The sequence below is a fragment of the Globicephala melas genome, chromosome 20, assembly GCF_963455315.2.
Source record: "Globicephala melas chromosome 20, mGloMel1.2, whole genome shotgun sequence".
Classification (NCBI taxonomy): domain Eukaryota; kingdom Metazoa; phylum Chordata; class Mammalia; order Artiodactyla; family Delphinidae; genus Globicephala; species Globicephala melas.
The window spans coordinates 49,718,709-49,741,257 of record NC_083333.1 but is presented as its reverse complement, the minus strand read 5'-3'; the positions used below and the strand labels follow the sequence as shown (position 1 = coordinate 49,741,257).

The 22,549-nt window shown below is 37.8% G+C and overlaps 2 protein-coding genes across 8 annotated transcripts in view; one reads left to right on the top strand and one right to left on the bottom strand.

Annotated features, from left to right (window-relative positions):
* The window catches only part of RPS6KB1 (ribosomal protein S6 kinase B1), a 39,482-nt gene extending 23,425 nt beyond the window's left edge, over positions 1–16,057 (top strand). For 2 of the 4 annotated variants that reach the window (XM_030881791.2, XM_030881796.3), the window contains exons 7-15: positions 215–315; positions 2,700–2,790; positions 2,974–3,064; positions 3,579–3,686; positions 3,988–4,050; positions 4,242–4,319; positions 7,822–7,929; positions 11,036–11,148; positions 12,076–16,057. In XM_030881791.2, coding sequence (XP_030737651.1) covers positions 215–315; positions 2,700–2,790; positions 2,974–3,064; positions 3,579–3,686; positions 3,988–4,050; positions 4,242–4,319; positions 7,822–7,929; positions 11,036–11,148; positions 12,076–12,313 — 991 coding nt within the window. In that variant the 3' untranslated portion in view covers positions 12,314–16,057. Of the gene's footprint in view, positions 1–214; positions 316–2,699; positions 2,791–2,973; positions 3,069–3,578; positions 3,687–3,987; positions 4,051–4,241; positions 4,320–7,821; positions 7,930–11,035; positions 11,149–12,075 lie in introns of those variants that run through there. The other 2 variants (XM_070044549.1, XR_009560482.1) reach the window with 2 other exon arrangements.
* RNFT1 (ring finger protein, transmembrane 1) overlaps positions 1–22,549 on the bottom strand; it is a 37,961-nt gene that overhangs the window by 8,382 nt on the left and 7,030 nt on the right. For 2 of the 4 annotated variants that reach the window (XR_009560483.2, XM_060291132.1), the window contains exons 8-9: positions 22,284–22,349; positions 19,579–19,680 (exon numbers count right to left, since the gene is read on the bottom strand). Coding sequence is in view for 3 of the 4 variants with exons in the window: in XM_060291132.1 (XP_060147115.1) it covers positions 19,579–19,680; positions 22,284–22,349 (168 nt within the window). In the remaining variant the exon portion in view is untranslated. Of the gene's footprint in view, positions 1–17,764; positions 18,700–19,578; positions 19,681–22,283; positions 22,350–22,549 lie in introns of those variants that run through there. The other 2 variants (XM_060291131.2, XM_030881798.3) reach the window with 2 other exon arrangements.

Sequence of the window (22,549 nt, the reverse complement as noted above, 5' to 3'; positions counted from 1 at the left end):
AAAACATTTTATAGTTTCACTAAACGAGTGAAACGTAAATGTCTCCATGCCTTTTGGCAGCATCCTATGCCATCTCTTTTCCCCATACCCACCCCCACTCCCACTAATTTGGTCTTTGGTGCATGTCTATTTCTTTCAAGGAATTTTGCTCCATACATAAACTGCTTTGAGTAGATTACTCTTTTTAATTTTATTAAATCACTTTTGTTTCCAGCTTTTACTTGGCAGAAATCTCCATGGCTTTGGGGCATTTACATCAAAAGGGGATCATCTACAGAGACCTGAAGCCGGAGAATATCATGCTTAATCACCAAGGTGGAGATATACTGTAAACAATTCTATAGTAAATAATCATCTTAAAATCTTCCCACACAGGTCATGGTCATTTTCAAAGCCCCATATTTATGCGTCAGTTATTATACATTGCTCCCTCAGAACTTATAGCATCATGATACTTGTACTTATGATTGATGAGATTAAAGAGAATTGAGGATAACTGGCCACAACTACCTTTTCTAGTTTAATCCTTACTCTTTATAGCTTGTCATTCTTTTGTAATCCTTACATAAAGTGTGGTGAGCCAGAAGCCAGTCCAAATACTAATTTTGGTTGGTTCCTTAAATTGGAAAGTGAATCTTAACTTTATAAATTGAGTTTTCTTTACTGATGAAATGCATAAGTATTAGAAGCAATATTTTTATGGTAAATTTTATTAATGTGATAAAAAAGGAAAGGATTAGAATTGGACCAAAATATTTGATATAACTTTGGAGGTAAAATATTTAGTAGGCATCAGTTTATTCTTGCTGTCTGCAACAACAACAGACATAAAAATCAGACAGACTAATATTCTGTGCAGCTATAGCTACAGCAAAGTGAGCCTTGATCATTACTGCATGCTGCTACAGACAGTTCAACTTATGTGAGAGTAATCTGGGCTGGCTAGACTTGGCAATTCACTCACATCCCAAAGGAGCAACCAACCAACTCGGGTATCTGGGGGCTGGTGGCAGCTGCTGATCCTTAGATGTCTATCGAATGATGCAAGAGGTAGTTAATGGTTTTAAATTCTTGTACAGAAAATGGTTTATGGACAACTGATGCCAGAATAAATGTTTCAGATAGTGGGGGGTTTCTTGCTTTCCTTTCTTTTCCCCCCCCTTTTTTTTTTTTTTGGAGAAATGTACTTAACCACATACATTACAGGTATCTATGTATCTCTCTCTCCCAGTTCTGCCCCCACTGCCACAAATGATTCTGATTGTGAATTCTAAGGCAAGGGATAGAATTGGGAAGTGACTAGTTAATTTCTTTGATGCATAACCTGAGTGTATCAGGTGGCTCTGTGAAAATAAAGGTCATATTTCTTCTTCTGTGTCAGAGTAAAATACATACCTACATTTGAGTTAATAGTCCATTGCCTTTTCTTTTCTCGAAATAAACTTGGAACAGTAGGGTCCCTGGGGTTGCTGAACCACTGGATAGCTAATGACAGTTCATTAAAGCTAAACATGAACTGAGATGTTCTTTGTGTAAGGTGATGAGTTTTTTTGTTTTGTTTTGTTTTTTCTTTTTTTTTTTCTTTTTTTACATGGGCCTCTCACTGTTGTGGCCTCTTGCGTTGCGGAGCACAAGCTCCGGACACGCAGGCTCAGCGGCCATGGCTCACAGGCCCAGCCGCTCCGCGGCATGTGGGATCTTCCCAGACTGGGACACGAACCCGTGTCTCCTGCATCGGCAGGTGGACTCTCAACCACTGCGCCACCAGGGAAGCCCCAAGGTGATGAGTTTTTCATTTTCTGGATCAAAGATGATGGTTCCATGCCATACAGCAATTTGATTTCTTTTTCCAAACTGCATTGGCAGAATAAGCTAACTTGTTATAGTGACTAAGTCTGTTTTAAGAACTGTCAGGTCACAGTTCATGGTGATAAAAGCTATATGTTTGAAGTACAGTGTCACACCTTTGTTTAACACGCAGAAGATCTTTTTTATGGTCTGTGTACGTAATCCAGACTTCATCAAGTTTTCCCAGGACTTACTTGCTCAGGATGGTAAAGGATTCTTGGTATAGGTAAAGCTAGAGCCTTAGACAAGCTGTTTTTCACCTTTTTCTCATCTTTCTTTTACCTTTACTAGATAGATTATATCATTGGCAAAGATAATTTTTTTTAGTTTGGCTGCTTTGGGTGTTCGTTGCTGCGCACGGTCTTTCTCTAGTTGCAGCAAGCGGGGGCTACCCTTCGTTGCGGTGCGCGGGCTTCTCATTGCGGTGGCTTCTGTTGTTGCGGAGCATGGGCTCTAGGCACATGGGCTTCAGTAGTTGTGGCATGCGGGCTCAGTAGTTGTGGCTCGTGGGCTCTAGAGCACAGGCTCAGTAGTTGTGGTGCACGGGCTTAGTTGCTCCGCAGCATGTGGGATCTTCCCGGACCAGGGCTTGAACCCATGTCTCCTGCATTGGCAGGCGGATTCTTAACCACTGACCACCAGGGAAGTCCCGGCAAAGATAATTTTGCCCTACCCTTAAAGAGTTATTTAGCATCCCATTTATGGATGGAACCTTGCTAGTTCTTGATGTCTCAAAAAATAAATTTAAGGCAGAAAAAGTAAAATGGAAGGATAAGTTATTGTCTTGTATGATACATTCAAATATTGCACATAGAATTCTCAGAATAACCATCTGTAATCTTTCATTGTAGGTCATGTGAAACTAACAGATTTTGGACTATGCAAAGAATCTATTCATGATGGAACAGTCACACACACATTTTGTGGAACAATAGAATACATGTGAGCTGCATGTTCAAAGAAATATTACTGGTTTGGGGATAATAGCTAACTTTTACCTGGTTTAAATAATAGTGTGCTAAATTTTCTGTAGCAACACTTGGTTCTGTATATTGTTTTAAAAATTTTAATTCAGGTGATAGGCAAATAGTGAATGTTTTAGGCATATTATTTTTCTCCTCGTAGGGCCCCTGAAATCTTGATGAGAAGTGGCCACAATCGTGCTGTGGATTGGTGGAGTCTGGGAGCATTAATGTATGACATGCTGACTGGAGCAGTAGGTGCACAGTTAAAAGTTGCATGTGTTATGGTCTGTGCTGAGTAGTTATTAAGTCATTACAGCAAGAGATCTTTCCTGTGCTTTTTGAAAATGTTACCAATTAAGTTATTTTAAAAAATCTAACACTACTGATGCTTCATTAGTAGTATTATGGGCCTCTGTACTTTTATAAATATTCTCATTTAGATGATCTATGTCATGGACTGTGGTCCTGTGAAACAGAGGTAAAACAGATACTGCCCTTATTTTAGAAATGGAGAAAGTGAAGCATAAAATCAAATGGCTCACCCATTATCACACCAAGTTAATGGTGGCAACCCAGTTGCTTCCAGGACGTTGCTATTTTCTTTGTGCCATTGCTCAAAAACTACAGGTCTTTAGCAGGCATCCCATATCACAACATACATTTCTGATCTCTATGCGTAACTGACTAATTCAGGAAATGAATAATTCTGTTATTTAAAATTTGATTTTTTCTATGCTGATTTTTCTCACTCTCTTCTACTCTTAGCCCCCGTTCACTGGGGAGAATAGAAAGAAAACAATTGACAAAATCCTCAAATGTAAACTCAATTTGCCTCCCTACCTCACACAAGAAGCCAGAGATCTGCTTAAAAAGGTAGGGTTCTAAAATAGGCACTCAAACCATAAGCTTCAACTACTAGGATTTAAATAGATAGAACTGAATATACATTTTGACTACAGAATCATACACAGGTGTTGACAAAAAAGCCTACAGTTTTTGCAGGCAAAGGACAAATTTGTTTGTTTAAAGGTTTTCTTTTTACTCCCAAACGATATTTAGAAGTAATTAATAAATCTTACATTTGCAAGGCAAAATAGACATGCAAATTCTATAAAGAAAAATAATCAATTTGACTAGGTAAGGTTCATCAGTGTGTTTCTTTTCCTCCCTAAAGCTGCTGAAAAGAAATGCTGCTTCTCGTCTTGGAGCTGGTCCTGGGGACGCTGGAGAAGTTCAAGTAGGGATTGGCATGTTTGGTGGTTTGTGGGGAAGATAATGCTATTTTATGTATTTGTGAAGGTTATATGTAGTTGCTTATAAGTATAGCTTATTTTGTGATCGGTAACTTCAAATGGGCTGATTAGTCAGTCCAGTGAAGTCTGTTCCCCTTAACCTTTCTTCCTGCTCTTTTGTTTTGTTCTTCCCCAGGCTCATCCATTCTTCAGACATATTAACTGGGAAGAACTGCTGGCTCGGAAGGTAGAGCCCCCCTTTAAACCTCTGTTGGTATGTATTCATGAAAGCATATAATCTGAGGGACCTGGTACTTTTTTACAATAAGAAAATATCAGACCATTCAGAAACATTTTATATTTATTAATAGTTCAAAAACTTTGGTCTATCCTCTCTTCAGAATCTTTATTCTGTGCAGTTTTTTTTTTTTAATTAATTTATTTGGTTGCACCGGGTCTTAGTTGCAGGAGGCGGGCTCCTTAGTTGCAGCAGGCATCTCCTTAGTTGTGGCATGCGAACTCTTAGTGGGGGCATTCATGTGGGATCTAGTTCCCTGACCAGGGATCAAACCCAGGTCCCCTGCATTGGGAGTGCAGAGTCCTACCCACTGTGCCACCAGGGAAGTCCCTCTGTGCAGTCTTTTCAGGAACTACTGCCAGCAGCAATTAATGGCTATATTAACTAGTTTAAAGTTGGTTGCCTAAGATGATTAAATATCTCAAGTACTTAGGACTTTTGTGTTTATTTGCTTTGTTTTGTTTTGCTTAACCCAACACTATTTTGAATTTGCTTTTCTATAACAAAGTATCACAAACTAGGTGGCTTAAATAGAAATTTATTATGTCACAGTTCTAGAGGCTAGAAGTTCGGGATCAAGGTGTTGGCAGGGTTGGTTACTTCTGAAGGCTGTGAGAGACTGTTTCATGCCTTTCCCCTAGCTTTTGGTGGTTTGCTGGCAATCTTTGGCATTCCTTGGCTTGTAGGAACATCATCCTATCTCTGCCTTCATGTTCATGTGGCATTCTCCTTGTGTGTAGATCTGTGTCCACATTTTCCCTTTTTTGTAAGGACACCAGTCATATTGGGTTAGGATCCCTCCCTACTCCAGTATGACCTTATCTTAACTAATTACATCTGTAATGGCCTTCATTCCAAATAAGGTCACATTCTGAGGTACTGGGGGTTAGAACTTCATTATATGACTGTTGGAGGGACATACTTCAAACCATAACAATATGCTTATGAGTAAATGAGTTAGCGTATTAGTTCTTGTCTTTTTCCCATCTCAAAATTTGAGAAAAGATAGTTTCTTTTTCTATTTCTTGAGATGACGGTGGAGGAGAAGGAATAGGATAATGATGATGATTATTTGGTCCTGGAGCACAAGGTGACTTGCTTTAAAATTTCAACATATATAACTGTAAGGATAATTAACCCTCATATACCAACTATCCAGCTTCAGAAATTATTAAGTCATCTTGTTTAAACGTAAACATAACCACCGTGCTATCATCACAACTAAAAAGCTGACAGTTTCCCCAATTGTTTCTTTGTTTTTCCTGTTGGTTTGTTTCAGTAAGGATTCAGTCAAGACCTATATAGTTCAGTTACTATGTCTCTTAGGTCTCTCCATCTATAGATATCCTCTCTCAATGCCTCCTTTGAGGACTTACTGAAGAAACTGGACTGTTTGTCCTGTAGGGGTCCTCATATTGATATTGCTGATTTTAACCCCATGTTGTCCTCAGCCATGTTCATCTGTTCCTTGTATTTCTGGAAACTGGTAGTTTAGGTTTAGTTTAGATCTGATTCAGATTAAACTTTTGGTACTATATATTTTGATCAGAAGATATAATATGTACTTACATTTTTAAAAAAAATGTTAGCGGGGGCTTCCCTGGTGGCGCAGTGGTTGAGAGTCCGCCTGCCGATGCAGGGGACACGGGTTCGTGCCCCGGTCCAGGAAGATCCCACATGCTGCGGAGCAGCTGGGCCCGTGAGCCATGGCCGCTGAGCCTGTGCGTCCGGAGCCTGTGCTCCGCAACGGGAGAGGCCACAACAGTGAGAAGCCCACGTACCGCAAAAAAAAAAAAAAAACAAAGTTAGTGGTCGTTGATTATTGCCTATATCAGTGGTTCTCAGCCAGGGTTGATTTGGCAATGTCAGAGACAAGTTGTCACAACTTAGGGAGGAGTGCCACTGGTACTTAGGGGATAGAGGCCAGAAATGCTGCTAAACATCCTATAATGCCCAGGACAACATCCTACAACAAGAATGATCAGGCCCAAAATGTCAGTAGAGCCAAGGTTGAGAATCTATAGCCTAGTTCCAAGATTTCATTAGGGGTTTGCAAAATTGTCTTACTCTAACACTGTTATTCATTCTTTATTAGGTGGAATTGTTCTGTGAAAAGATACTCTTGTATCAGTTGTTTGGTTTCCTTATACAGGAAAGGCAGGATAAATGTTTCTTTCCCAGTTTGCAAAATAATGAATTAGTTCCCTAACTTCCAAAATTGGCCAATGAATTGTGATTTTTTTTAGTATAATTATGAACTCATGCTGTTTAACATATTTGTGTTTCAATTCATTGCAGTTATTTTTATTGATGTTCAGTTTTTCCCATCTTTAGACACTGGGTGCTTCTTTGTGTAGGTTCTTGAGTTGTTTTTTTTGGGCCGCGCAGCATGCGGGATCTTAGTTCCCCAACTGGGGATGGAACCTGTGCCCCCTGCAGTGGAAGCGTGGAGTCTTAACTGGACTGCCAGGGAAGTCCCGGTTGCTGGGTTCTTTTGACACAACCACATGGTCTGATGTTGTAACAGAGAGAAGAAATTAAAGAAACAGATCTGGTGGTTAGATCTGGGTGATAATATTCCTCCACAAGAAAATATACTCATGCAGAGTAGAATATTACTTTTGCTCCTTGAGAAATTTAAAGGAGTGAAATAAGGTATGGGAAGAAACGTCAACTAGAGCATATTATGTACTTTGTGTTTAAACTCTGCTTCAAGTTTATTACAAATTTGCCAACTGTGCAAATTGTCTCTAAAAAGGGATTTCGCCAGTGGGCTAGCCACACTGAAGCTTTGTGAGAAGGGAAGATATTCAGGTTTTTTTTTTTTTTTTTTTTTGCGGTACGCGGGCCTCTCACTGTTGTGGCCTCTCCTGCTGCGGAGCACAGGCTCCGGATGCGCAGGCTCAGCGGCCATGGCTCACGGGCCCAGCCGCTCCACGGCATGTGGGATCTTCCCGGACCGGGGCACGAACCCATGTCCCCTGCATTGGCAGGCGGACTCTCAACCACTGCGCCACCAGGGAAGCCCCAGATTTTTTTTTTTTTTTTTTGTGGTACGCCGGCCTCTCACTGTTGTGGCCTCTCCCGCTGCGGAGCACAGGCTCCGGACGCGCAGGCTCAGCGGCCACGGCTCACGGGCCCAGCTGCTCCGCGGCACGTGGGATCCTCCCGGACCGGGGCACGAACCCGCGTCCCCTGCATCGGCAGGCGGACTCTCAACCACTGCGCCACCAGGGAAGCCCCCAGATTTTTAATAGGAATGATAACTGTGTACTAAAGATATAGTTTGACCTTTGATACTTCTCACCTGTGTTTATTTTTCAGTCTGTGCCTGCTAAGGCTATTTTGCTACTTTATTACAGTTAAACCCTGAGAAAAGAGATCTATCTAGAGCCTTCTCTAATGTGTGTAATGCATTTGATTGATATGTATAATGTAGTCTGTTCACCATTTTCTAATCATTTTGTTTTTTATAAAGCAATCTGAAGAGGATGTGAGTCAGTTTGATTCAAAGTTTACACGTCAGACACCTGTTGACAGCCCAGATGACTCAACTCTCAGTGAAAGTGCCAACCAGGTCTTTCTGGTGAGTTAAAGAATTTCTGATGTACCCATGGGAAATTTAAGTATGAGGATGGGCCCTTTTCAGTAAGAAACACCCTTTTTAATAAGAAAATTTCAGTTTGCTTGCTTTATAGTTTATGTAGATAACCTGAGGTGCTTTTTTTTTAAAAGTTATCCCCTTATAACTTGTTGATAAGTTAGAAAATTCATTTTCATAATCCAGCATTCCATTTTAGCAATTAGAGTCAGAGTATATGATTCCTTTTTTTGAATCGCCCACTGACTTAAAATGTTTGGCTCAGCATCTTAACTGAAACCCACACAGTCATAGCAGTAGGAGAAGAAGAGCTCATAGTAACTATTTTATTCCTGAAACAGCTAAAGATTTTTGTCTGTAGGGGATTTTTAACCTGTTGATTGTGAATATTTGACATCAAAATATATTGGTTCATATGTGATTGTAAGCAGATTAATCCTAAGGAGGAGGTATCTGTATTGATTTATACCTTGTCTCCTCAGATAGAAAAACAAAATTTTAGATTTTGATTAACAGAAATGATAGGTTTATATCTGATGACCATCATTGCATATTATTTGCCTAGTGCTTATTTTATTACTATAATTACATGTCATGTGACTATCTACCCAATTTTATATCATTTGTTTCCTTTGTCATTATCCTTTGTCATTTCTTTTTGGATTATCCCTAGGGAGAATAGAATATGGGGAAAGTAATCATTTGGAAGTTTTTTTTTCTTCCTTATTTGTTTCTGAGTTCACTGGATTTGTTGCTAACTTAATTTTCAAACTTCTTTTAAAAATAATGCTCTCAGTAAAAATAATAATAATAATGCTCTCAGTATAACACACCACAGTAGTGTTGTATCTTTGGGGGTGGAGGGTCAGTTCTAAAGTTAGCATGGAATACAAAAATAGTGTATGGGCAAAATAACACTTAAGTCACCATAGTACAGTATGCTTTTCAGTAAACAACACTGAATAGTAATAATTCTATAAATGTATGATTATATGGTGATATAAGAATATACATGCAAAATATAATTTTATAGCATTTTAATTACATGAGAGGGAAAGATGAATGCATGTTATTAAATTTATGTCAGCATGATGCAAAGTTACTGTATCCCCCTTAGTACAATCTCTTATCAGTTAGGGAAGTAGGCATGATTCATTTTAATTGTGTCATTGCTTTCTTTTTTTCTTTCATGATGTGGAATTTTGTTTTCTACTGATGTGGAATTTATACCTTTGATTTAACATACAGACCTTTTCTTCAACTGGGCATTATAGAGTTTTAGCTAGTTTGACAATTGTTCTCCCCCATAAAAAAAAAAGTCTAGAAACACCTTACTACAAAGAAATCCAAAGTTGTGGTGGCAAAAGTTATGTATCTAAGCTTTCATTCCAGTTAAAGTATTGCTGATCTTTTTATTTGTTTATTTGTTTATGGCTGTGTTGGGTCTTAGTTGCGGTATCTTTGTTGAGGCATGCAGGATCTTTCATTGTGGCATCCAGGCTCTTCGTTGTGTCATGCAGGCTTTTCTCTAGCTGTGGCGTGCGGGTTTTCTCTTCTCTAGTTGTGGTGCGCGGGTTCCAGGGCACGTGGGCTCTGTAGTTGCGGTGCGTGGGTTCCAGAGTGCAAGGGCTCTGTAGTTTGTGGCACGCAGGCTCTGTAGTTGAGGCGCACAAGCTCAGTAGTTATGGCACGCAGGCTTAGTTGCCCGACAGCATGTGGGATCTTAGTTCCCTGACCAGGGGTTGAACCCTTATCCCCTGCATTGGAAGGCAAATTCTTTACCACTGGACCACCAGGGAAATCCGTGTTGAGCTTTTCTTAATTACTTAAATTGGCTAACTAATGAATACAAGAACAATTCATTTGTTAGGTTGTAGCCAGAATTCTGTACACAATGTGTATCTGTTTTAAGCGAGCACTAAAATTAATTTAAAATAGTAACAGCCCACTTATCTGGAGATTGTGGCTGTAGTAACTTCAGTTCAATTAATATTTCAATTCCTATTAGAATTCAAGGAAATTCAAAGATGATTAAGGCACAGTCTGGTCCTCTTGGTAGTTATAGCTTTAGCCCACAAGAACATGCGGGGAAACGGCCTTCGTAGTCCACATGTAGCTGTCACAACAAAGCATATGCCCTACAGAATTGCACCTTACTCTTTAGGACTTCACCCAGAGCCTTACTGAGTCTTTTTATTATAACTCAAATGCCTACTCATAAGTGACAAGAATAAACAGAAGGGAAGATAGGTATAAGATTAACTGTTAAAGGGATGAACATGAACAGCAAGATAAATGATAGCTGGTAGCCTAATAGCAAGGTCCAAGAAAGAACTAAAGCTAACAAAATTGCATTAGTGTCTGTTAAAATTAAGTTTTCACAATGCTGACCCTTATTCATCAGGAAAATCTGAATCTACCCATTCATTGGTATAAAACCAGAAAGATCACATGTGCCAAGTTAGAGAATTCTATTTTGACTTTGGCCTAATAATGAGAAACTGTTTGGGGGTGATAATCTTAGTTGCTTATATGCATGTGGCTAGGAACACTAGAATTTTCTTTGCATTTATCTTTGTATTTAACATCTTTTTTCTTTTTTTTTTTTTTTTGCGGTACGCGGGCCTCACCGTTGTGGCCTCTCCCATTGCGGAGCGCAGGCTCAGCGGCCATGGCTCATGGGCCCAGCCGCTCCGCAGCATGTGGGATCTTCCCGGACCGGGGCATGAACCTATGTCCCCTGCATTGGCAGGCGGACTCTCAACCACTGCACCACCGGGGAAGCCCTGTATTTAACACCTTAATGTAGAGCCTGCATTTTCCTGTTTTGTTCTCCTCCTTTCAGTAGAGTGAAATTTTGTTTGCTGGCATATGCGGCTCAATAGAATTCTGCTCTCTGGAGGTCTGTGCCTCAAGAAATGACTGGAAAGAAGGTAACGGGTGTGAAATGAGATTGAGGAAACTGGATAGTATCTACATTAGTGATTTTAGGTGTACATCATTGTCTTGGTGTGTCAGAGATTGAACCACCACACTTTCTTGATGTACATGACAAAATCCTATTCTGTAGTCCACTGTTACTGTCTTTCAGGGTTTTACATATGTGGCTCCATCTGTACTTGAAAGCGTGAAAGAAAAGTTTTCCTTTGAACCAAAAATCCGGTCACCTCGAAGATTTATTGGCAGCCCACGAACACCTGTCAGGTATTCAGACTTTGTTATTCTTTTTTTTAACTTGGAAGAGCATTGCTTAAGAAATTTATGCCAAGTTACATAAATGGAAGATCTGTCATTCTCTTTGACATAAGCACAGCTCTACACCTTCTAATATTGCAAGTGACTAGTCTGTGACTAATCAATGATAATATGCTATATAGTTTACCTCCCCTCCTGAAAATAAGCCGTTGCACTGGAAAGTGTACTCTTTAACCATTCATTCAGCATTTATTGTGTACCAGGGGTTGTGCTACATTCTGGGGACACATGATTAAGACAGGAATTGTCCTTGTTCTGATGAAGCTTACAATTTAGTGAGAGAGAGTCAAAATAAACAAAGAAGGAAATAAAATATGTAATTACAAGTAGCGCCAAATGCTATGCGAAAAAAAAATAGAGTGTGGTACTAGAATGCAAAAAATAACAAGGGGACTCCTATTCATGGAGAAATAGCTAGCCATACAAAATACAGAAATACAAGGATGTTACAGGTAGAAGAACAGCTCATGCAGAAGCTGCAGAAGGGAGGAAAAAACTTGGCCTTTTTCTTGGAAACGAAAGGCAGGTCAACATTCCTGAAGTGTGGTGAGCGAGGAAGAGAATGGCAGAGGTTTGGAGAAATATTCTAAATGCAATGAGCAGCCGTTTTAAGTGGGGGAGAAAATGATTTTTTTTAAAAAGTAAGTATCATTGACGGTTTTATGAGGGCAAGTAGAGAGGTAAAAGAGACCAGTTAGGAAACTAGCAATTAGCCTAGGGGAGAAATGGCTTAACTTCTGCTTTTGTACTAATCCACACAAAAATGAAATTAAATGAAAAAAAACGGTCACATTACCCCACTCCCTTTAAATGTAAGGGAAAGTTCCTTGTTGAGATAGTACTTGAGACGAATGATAGCTCTTCCTTGTCTTAAAGCCCTGTCAAATTTTCTCCTGGGGATTTCTGGGGAAGAGGTGCTTCAGCCAGCACGGCAAATCCTCAGGCGCCTGTGGAGTACCCAATGGAAACAAGTGGAATAGAGCAGATGGATGTGACGACGAGTGGGGAAGCTTCAGCACCACTTCCAATACGACAGCCGAACTCCGGGCCGTACAAAAAACAAGCTTTTCCCATGATCTCCAAACGACCAGAACACCTGCGTATGAATCTATGACAGAGCAATGCTTTTAATGAATTTAAGGCAAAAAAGGTGGGGAGGGGATGTGTGAGCATCCCGCAGGGTGAAACAAGAAGACTCAAAATGACAGTCTCGAAGAGTCAGTGTCATTACATAGAACACATTGGACAGAGGAAAAATAAACATGGATTTTAAAAAATCAATCAATGGTGCAAAAAAACTTAAGTGAAAATAGTACTGCGGAACTCTTAGGCACATCAATTAACTGATTCCTAGCAACATCGTCTCAACCTATCAAGGATTTCATGTTGATGGCTCGAAACTGACAGTATTAAGAGTAGGATGTTGCTTCTGAATCACTGTTGAGTTCTGATTGTGTCGAAGAGGCACATTAGGCAAAGTATGAGTTTGCCTGTAATACTTGCAACTAAGGACAAATTAGCATGCAAGCTTGGTCAAACTTTCCAGCAACATGGAATCAAAGACGAAAGAAACTTAACAATTGATGTTTTACGTGCAAACAACCTGAATCTTTTTTTATATAAATATATATTTTTCAAATAGATTTTTGATTCAGCTCATTATGGAAAACATCCCAAACTTTAAAATGCGAAATTATTGGTGTGAAGAAAGCCAGACAACTTCTGTTTCTTCTCTTGGTGAAATAATAAAAATGCAAATGAATCATTGTTAACCACAGCTGTGGCTCGTTTGAGGGATTGGGGTGGACTTGGGGTTTATTTTCAGTAACCCAGCTGCAATACCTGTCTGTAATACTAGGGGAAAAAAATCTATTTAATCATTTCTACTTGCAGTACTATTATGTGCTAAGCTTAACTGGAAGCCTTGGAATGGGCATAAGTTGTATGTCCTACATTTCATCCTTATCCTGGGCCTGCATTGCACTGGAAAAATATCGCCACCTTATACCAGTATTTGGTTCAAGACGTCAAATGTGTTCAGCCTATGGCTGAAGAAGGACAGAAGAGAGGATAAAATGCATATCGAGGGCGGCAAAGTGAGCGAGAGAGGAGGGAGATCCAGGGGAAGAGGGTGTTGCCACGGTCTACCCTCTGTGTATAATCTCTTTACAGCAAATTGGTAAGGTTTTAAGTTTTACTTCTTTTTACTGTTTTTGGTGTCTGCCTTCCTTACATTTTTTCCTCAACGGTTTTAAAAGGAAAAAAGGTATTTTTTTTTCCTATATTGGGGCTACATTTTTTGATTGTAAAAGTATTTGATGGCCTTTTGATGAATGTCTTCCACAGTGAATAAGAAAACTCAGTGGCTTAATTTAGGAAACATGTTAACAAGACACTATGTTTTTGAAAATTGTAATGAAGTCTACATAAGTGATTTACAGGTACAAAGAATAAAAATAAAGGTAACTTTACCTTTCTTAAATACTTCTGCCTTAAAGAGAGCGTTTCCCTGACTTTTAGCTGGTGAAAGGGTTTAATATCTGCAGAGCTTTATAAAAATATTATTTCAGTGCATACTGGTATAATAGATGATCATGCAGTTGCAGTTGAGTCTTACCACCTTTTTGTTTGTCTTTTATAATGTCTTCAGTCTGAGTGTGCAAAGTCAATTTGTAATATTTTGCAACCCTATGATTTTTTTTAAATAGATGCTGCTTGCTATGTTCTCCAAACCTTTTTGAGCCATAGGATCCAAGCCATAAAATAATTTATGCATGTTGAATTCAGTCAGAAAAAGCTTTGCTTATTTAAATGGCGGTTCGAGTGAGATAAGATGAAATCCTATGACATTAAGCAAAAATAGAACCATGAAAAATGATTGGAAATATACCTTTTCAATTGTGGCAATAAATGAAACAATTGATAACAGCTCATCTTCGGACAGAAAGCCTTTTTTTTTTTTTTTAAATCACTCCCTCTAGACCTCCTCTTCCCTTATTGCAGCAGTCTACTGAGAACTTTATAACTGTAGCTAATAAATTAGAAACTAAATAATGGTAAGGGCAGAAATTGTACTTAAAGTGCAGGTCTTTGTTCTCTGACAGTTTATGATGTCTGAAAAACAGAACCCAAAAAGCTATGGTGATTTGTACAGGCTTCATTTCAGACTGTAAATGGCTTGTACTACTCTGATACTTGTTTTCAAATGAGTTTACTAACTATAGTGTTGACTGCCTGACCAAATTCCAGTGAAAGTTTTACACCAAAATATTCCTCCTCAGTCCTATTTGCTAGTAACATTTGCACTGTGATTGGATGGCTATAACCACCCCATAGTTAAACCAGTTTCATAATTAGTACTGCCAGCAATAGTGGCAAACACTGTAACTTTCTGCATAAAAAGTATTAATTGCACACCTACCATCCACACAAATAAGTTTTTCAAACTTAACATTCAGTGAAGTTAATTTTCTATACTGTGGCAAGTTTATTGAGAAATTGTTTCATAAATGGATATTCCTACTATGACTGTGAAAACATGTCAAGTGCCACTTTAGTGTCACAGACAGAAAGCACACACCTATGCAATATGGCTTACCCTATATTTATTTGTAAAAACCCAAGCATAGTTTAAAAATATATGTCGATAATACTAGTCTTGAGTTTCTAAGAAAGTTCTTTATGATTATTCCAGGTAAGTGTATAAAGAGATTGTGTTTTTCTTTCATCACTTGATTATTTTCTTTAAAATCAGCTATTACAGGATATTTTTTTATTTTATACATGCTGTTTTTTAATTAAAATATAATCATTGAGAACTGAAGTTTACTAATTTTGATTTATAAGGTTTGTAGCATTACAGAATAAACTGAGATTTATAAACCAGCTGTGATTAACAATGTAAAGTATTAATTATTGAACTTGAACCAGATTTTTAGGAAAACTGTTATTTCTTTTTCCCCTTTATGGTCTTAACTAATTTGAATCCTTCAAGAAGGATTCTTCCATATTATTTTTTGAGATAGAAGGTAATTGGGGGGGGGGGAAGAATGCATGTATGATACTCCATAAATTCAACATTCTTTAAGAAATAAATGATTATAAATAAGCTGCATCTTCAATAGTATTAATATCCCAAGCCTTGGATTTTATATTTAATATAGCACCTAACTATTTTGGTTACTTAGTCATATGGTTCCTAGCTTATAAGGGCTAGATCTAAGATTATTCTCATGAGAAATGTTCGATTTATGCAGAATGGATTTTGAGGCTGTGGAAATGGTTAATTCCTCAAATAAAAACATCAATGTCCAAACATCTACCTTTTTTCATAGGAGTAGACACTAGCAAGCTGGACAAAATAATCATAAAGTATTTGTTCCACCATGACCTGTGGTCTGTTGCTGATTGATAAAAAATTCTTCAAGTGTGATTCTTAATTTACCACTATAGCACAAGTATTATATCAGTGGATTATCTAAAGTAACATTTGAAAGATGGGTTCATCTGTGTTTGCTCTTTAAACTATTATTTTTTTTCCTACCCCAAGTTGGCTTTGCATCTACCAGAGTAAATTCTTCAGCTGCCTTATTAGGAGTGCTTTGAGGGTAACACCTTTTCTGCTTTTCATCTTGTTTAGTTTACTGTGTTAAGTATTTGATTTCAGATTGATTGAATGTAAATAGAAATTAAATGCAAATTTGAATGAACATAAAATAGAAGTGATTTTTTTAAATTATTATTATCCTAAGATAGGAAGAAATAACTATCAGGTACACATGTGGTTTCAATAATTTTTCCCATTAACATGCCAGATGTGTTCAGATTCTCATATTTAATAAACTATTTATGTGAAGAATGACAGTCATAAAACTGTTTTTGTGGAGAAATTGAAGCAATTTAAATTTATAACAAGTTTTAGTACTGATTTTATATTAGGTGTTAAACATCTGTGATTTCCAAGTTCTGTCAAATAGTAGAATTGAATTGGTTGCTTAAAAAAAAAAGTTCATGTGAAAAGTTATGTGAAAGCCAGCTTCACATAAAAACAATGGAAGACTTTCTTGTGCTAACATACAACAGTTTTTCCAGCCGCATTTGTCAACTACATTACCTGATGTGTATGAACAAAATAACATAGTGGACAAATCTGTTTTTAACTAATGCCTCAATATATCTACTGTAAGATGGGTGTTTTGTGTAAACCACCTCTTATTTATGAGGTAATTCTATCACACTTGCCAAGATGGTTTCTCTACAGAAGTTCTCAAACGTACTTTTTTATAAAACATAGTAGTGACTCTTGATGTTGATAAAACAGTCTTTTAGAGGATGTGATCTGAATTCACAGAATAAATGGGGTTTGAATCCCTATTCCTGTTTTTGAGGTGAAGGAATAAAAATAAGAGAAATGCTTCTAGTTCATCAATGTTACTAGTGAATGGCACAGATCTCCTGTTACATTTTCCTCCTTTTAAACTCGTATGTGAACTGCTTTCTTGTTTGTTAAGAAAACAAAAACAAAAAACCCCACTGTCCACCAGGGACTTCTTTTGTTATTCAGTCATATTAAGAAACAAAGCTATCCATATGGCCATAGGGTAAGTAAGTGTGGTAAGTAGGTATTAGGGCTGAAGTAACCTATGTGTTTAAGGTGTTATTCTTATGTTTTTATCAAGAAGTCAGCATATCCTTCACACCCAAATTCTAATCTCAAATTGTCTTTCTCACTTATCCCCTGCTGCATACCTAAATAACAACTATTAGCTTCACCACCAAGTTAGGAAGGTGATTTAAGGCCAAGTAAGCTTGTTTTTTAGTATTTGCAGTGGTTCTCCAAGTACGTAACATAGTTAAGTATTTCATCTTGAATAAACAGGAACAGTTGCACTTATAATCTAGCAATATTCACCTGGGGAGAAAAGTTACAGGCTAATGTTCTTTTGTCAATTTGGGTGGCCATAAGGCATGAAAAGTGGTTTAACCTGTATCTGGTTGGTCACTATCCTTATTAATCCAGGTTGGTTTAATCTTTGTCTTATCAGCACTGCAAATTTGTTTTCTACCTCTGCCTCGTAGCTTCTACTTCCCACCACTATCTTTTTCTTGTGTGCAAACTGATAGATGGTAAAAAAGAAAATGGGCAGAGGCCTTGCATCTAAATACATATAATAACCAGTCCTTTGGATTTCTGGTATAGATCCATCCTCCCTTAGAGGTTTCATAGTGAGAGAGAAAGTGCCTCATTCTCTTTCCACCACCCTGCACAAATACCTGTAGACAAACAAACCACACTCTCCAAAGCTTGTGTTGGCCTGAGTGCAAGCTTTAACCTCCCAAGTAATGGTGATTCAAGCATGAGACTCCAAAACTCTTCTGGAGAAGACTAGTTATACGGGGAAATCCTTTTTTTTTTCTTTTCTTTTTTTTTTTGGCCACGCACCGTGTGGGAGCCTAGTTCCCCGACCAGAGCTCAAACCCACGTCCCCTGCATTGGAAGTGCGGAGTCTTAACCACTGGACCGCCAGGGAAGTCCCGAGGAATTCTTTTCTAAGTGTTTGAGTTGCTCTTGTTTGTCACACAATTCAAATCATCAGTGAAGCCAGCTGTTTGTAATCCATGTGAATTATTTTAATAATCCAAGAAAGTTCGTGGCACTTTCCAAAAAGCAAGACCATGAACATTAAAGCTGATGGCAGGATTGTATGTATGAAGTCCACAAAGAAAAGGAATTTAAACCATCTGTTCTCAATGACTGCTAATCACACTACAGAGAATAATACAATATTAAAATATTTCATCCTCAGTAAATTAATCTTCCTTAGAAAAATCTGATTGTACAGGTAAAATATAGCATTTAGAGCATTCATTTAAAAATACAAATTTTATGAGAAATTTTAGAATGGGAATTATAAAAGTCAATATTAAAGAAAATTCTACTTTCAGGTAATGTGTATCTTAAAATATTATGAAAAATACTCTTTATTCCGAAAACAGTGTCAGGAAAGAATACCTGAATTCCTCTAAAACCACTAGTTCTAGTTATCCAGTTGTCATTTTGGTAACATTAACAAGAAAACACATTTACAATTTAACACTGCAATTATCTGTCAGATAATTAGGATAGAATAAATGTTGCATATGCATTATGTTGAACATTACTTATATATATTTTTAAATATAGGGTTCTTTCATTTAATCTTTTGAGAAGCTGGACTACACACTTGCCTTATTATAATATTCTAAAACCATTTGGAAACATTTTCCTTAACTTGCAGCCCTGAAAATCCATTCTAATGTCTTTACCAATAGTCACTGTAACCAAATAAAATTAGTGTTTTGTGGCCTTAATATTACGTTTAGAACTTAATATATTTGAAGGTGTGATGAAGTGGCTCCGTCTTGCCATTTGTTTATATGGTCTGAAATCACAGTTCTGCACAGCGGACATGTTTTCTCTCTGTTAAACCATAAGGTAATGCACTCTTCACAAAATATATGCTGTAAGGAAATTAAGAACTAGATTTTATAGTTGATAACATTTCAATTTTAAATTCATCACATTGCAGAGAATCATACTCTAGAGCTGAAAGGGAATTTGGAGGACACTAATCCCTTTATTTTACAAGTGAGAAAACAAAGTATAACATTCAAGAACACAGCGGTGTTCGTGGTGAGGCACAAGTATTATTCTGACTTGTACTATCCGTTTAACCACTTTTAATAAAATACAAGCTATCCTCAGGTGATAACTTTAAGATCAAGTATAATGACTAACAGCTTAATAAAGTCTTTGAGGGTTACTGAAATAAAGTATAGGAAAGGGCCTTATACAGTCCAGTAACAAATGCTGGTATTATTCTAAAAGACTAGTATTCAATTATTAAAAATAGTCTGTTTCCCAGTCACTTTGGTATCCAGTATGCCATTTGAATTTTTTTTTTCCCCTTTATACACTCCTCTACATAAAAATCATTAGAACTGGGCGTCCCTGGTGGCGCAGTGGTTGACAGTCCGCCTGCCGATGCAGGGGACACGGGTTCGTGCCCCAGTGTGGGAAGATCCCACATGCCGCGGAGCGGCTAGGCCCGTGAGCCATGGCCGCTGAGCCTGCGCATCTGGAGCCTGTGCTCCGCAACGGGAGAGGCCACAACAGTGAGAGGCCCGCGTACCGCAAAAAGAAAAAAAAAAAATCATTAGAACTAAGGGGCAAGATTTAACTAACCTACCAAAACCCTAATCACAAATAAGAAATTAGTAGTATGTGCCCTGAATGCTACTTTCTGCTGAATGGTGTATATTTCCCTATAAGTAACATAAATGTGACGTTTGCAGATCACAGAGAAGTGCTGTATTGAGGTTGCTTAAAAATACAGTTACCTGACAGGTGAGAAGAATTGGCTTTTGAAATTCAGCTTGACATATTGAACAAATATCATCCACATCTGAACACTGTCTCTTGCTGGCAGCCACTCCGTGACTCTATAAAGATAAGAAGTTATGTTCCTACAAATTTCTTTCTTTTCTGTTCCTTAAATACATAGATGGTACTGTATTTCTCAAATCTCCAAGGAACTAGGCATTTGAAAACTCTCCCAAAGGATATAAACATTTCAGAGCTTAACTATGTATGCAGAATGATGCCTGGATGGATCGCATCAAGGTTAACTCGCTATGTAATACATAATAGGATACTGGAAGATTGTTAGATTCATTGGATTCCCAAATAATGACAGTGCTTCAAATTCAAATGGCTCAAGAGACTAAGCGATCTGAAACATAATACAGCATTATGCAATCTATATTCATGTACTATGTGACCCAGTACTGCCAAGTTGAGCCCACTTATTACCTATGACACTTTTCAAAAAAGTCAGTCCAGAGCTTGGCTGGCTGAATGTAACTCATGTAGAGACTACTTTAAAAATAGGTTTCTGTGCTCCACACTGGTGATTGATCCAGTAGGTCCAGACATACCAGGATGTAACCCAGGAATCTAATTCCTGAAAGCTCTCCACATGAGTTCAATGTGAAGGAGGTTTGGGGACCACTAAACAGTATCCTGCCACTAAATCTAAAAATAATTTTAATTATCATCCTTATTTATCACAAAAGTTGGAGCATTTAGTACTACGAAAGAATGGTAAAATTTTACAGAAGAACTGTAATTGCAAAATGTCACTTGGGTAGAGTTATACTGTCAAACTGAATAATAACACAAATCTTTGAATTTCCTTTTCTTCTTAAGTCCTAAAAAAAAGTTTCTGATCTCTTTAAGATCTTAATAACTTCCTTACCAAATTCAGTAGAATTTAGTCATTAACTAGATGTGACAAAATGTTACAAATGAGATCAGCTTTCTGTAGAAATGATGTGGAAAAGGTGGCTGAGAAAAAGAAAGAACACCCAAGTTTCAGTCATGGTAATGAGAGCAAAAGCATGACTTGACTCAGCAACCTGAAGCTGTGACCTAAACTTCTTGTTATCGAGGGTTAACAAAATCAAACTAAGACTCAACGGATGAAAACATTGAAAATGAAGATTTTTTTGAGATTGGTCATGTTAAAGATTCCAAAAACAAACTGAGATACTGACGGATGATCTTGGTGCCAGTTTCCCTTCAATAAATGTCATTTAGCAGAGTACACTGCAGATATGTATGCTGACAAGCTTTTAAAATAGCACTCTTGTCTGGCACTTTGCAGACTCCCTTCAGGTGAAGACACCCTGATGATGATTGCCATTTTCAGGGCAACATTAAGGAACCTGAGAATCCCAGGAATAAAACAGAGTGATCTGTGATAGTCTCTTTATGCTTCACAGAGAAAGAATATCAAAAGTATTTCAGCTGAAGCCTTACTAGATTAATTGCTACAGCAAAGTGGCCGATACATAATCAACTGAATAAACTCAAAAGCTGAAGTCTCAATTTTATTGTATCTTATCTAAAGAAAGAAGTCTGAATAGGATGCAGCAAAACTTAATACAGGGCTTCCCTGGTGATGCAGTGGTTGAGAGTCCGCCTGCCGATGCAGGGGACGCAGGTTTGTGCCCTGGTCTGGGAAGATCCCACATGCCGCAGAGCGGCTGGGCCCGTGAGCCGTGGCCGCTGAGCCTGCACTGCGTCCAGAGCCTGTGCTCCGCAACGGGAGAGGCCACAGCAGTGAGAGGCCCACGTACCGCAAAAAAAAAAACTTAATACATTACTGTCTTTAGGAAAGGGTGCCCTGGCCAGTTAGTTTACTCCACTTTGTTGGTATAATCCTGTTTTTTTTTAAACATATATTATTAGACTGGCATTCTTGTACATCAGATTCCCCTGAGTCCTGACCACATAATTGTTAAGTACCTAATGGACTGCAAAACTGAGAATCAAACTCTGAAACCTGGTGATTACACTATACTGAGAACTTCTGAGGCTACTAAATAGCAAATGAGCTATTTATCATTTGGGCTATGATACCCTTTTTCTGCAGTTGGTTACATCAGTAGAATAACATAATAAAGTTACAGTTGACATTGGAGTCTCAATTTATTGTTAAAATTGTTTTGTTATTGTTAAATTTACTGTTATTGTCATGAACTTATTTGTGCATACAGAACTCCGTATTGGGGAAATTTTTCCAGTAAGAAAATTTCAAGGGACATGATTTTTGGTAATGAGCTTTCTTCATATACACAATAAATTATAGTATAAGCACTTTCACAGAAGTTGAATAGGAGTTAATGAAAATACACAAAGCTACTGTTTGTGGCTTAAATAAAGGAAGAGAAACAAAAGTTCATAAGATTTTTAAGGGAATGTTTATAAACCCTTAAGAATGTCAAGTGATTTGAAAAGGCAAGAGGCAAACTCAAATATATAAGTACTTCATCAACTATCAGGTGGTTGTCAATGTGCAAGTTAAACTTATCACAGAAACAGAACCTCTATATCATCACAGCCCCAAGTGCCAAAGTACAAGAAGTTTTTCTAAAAAACCACATAATTATGAAATCTGCATTTGTAAAACTGCTGCACTAAAACATTTTTATAATGTAGAAAGAAAGATAAAAAGTGTTTTTTCTGATTAAAAAATACTTACTGGTCGTGTAAAAAATATTCTCAAAACCCGTCTGAAAGTTCTCAGATGTCCAAAAAAGTCCAGAAGCTGAAAGAGAAAATAATTCATTTATTCAAAGAGCCTTACCTGCTAAACTCAGAGATCAAAGCTAATATCAAATACTGATATTAATTTTATGCTCATTGCGTATCACAACTAATCATTTCATTCTAAATATATTTAAAGTCCAATTATGGAATATTTTACTCAATTTATCAGTTTCAGCCAACTCTTAACCAAAATGAAGT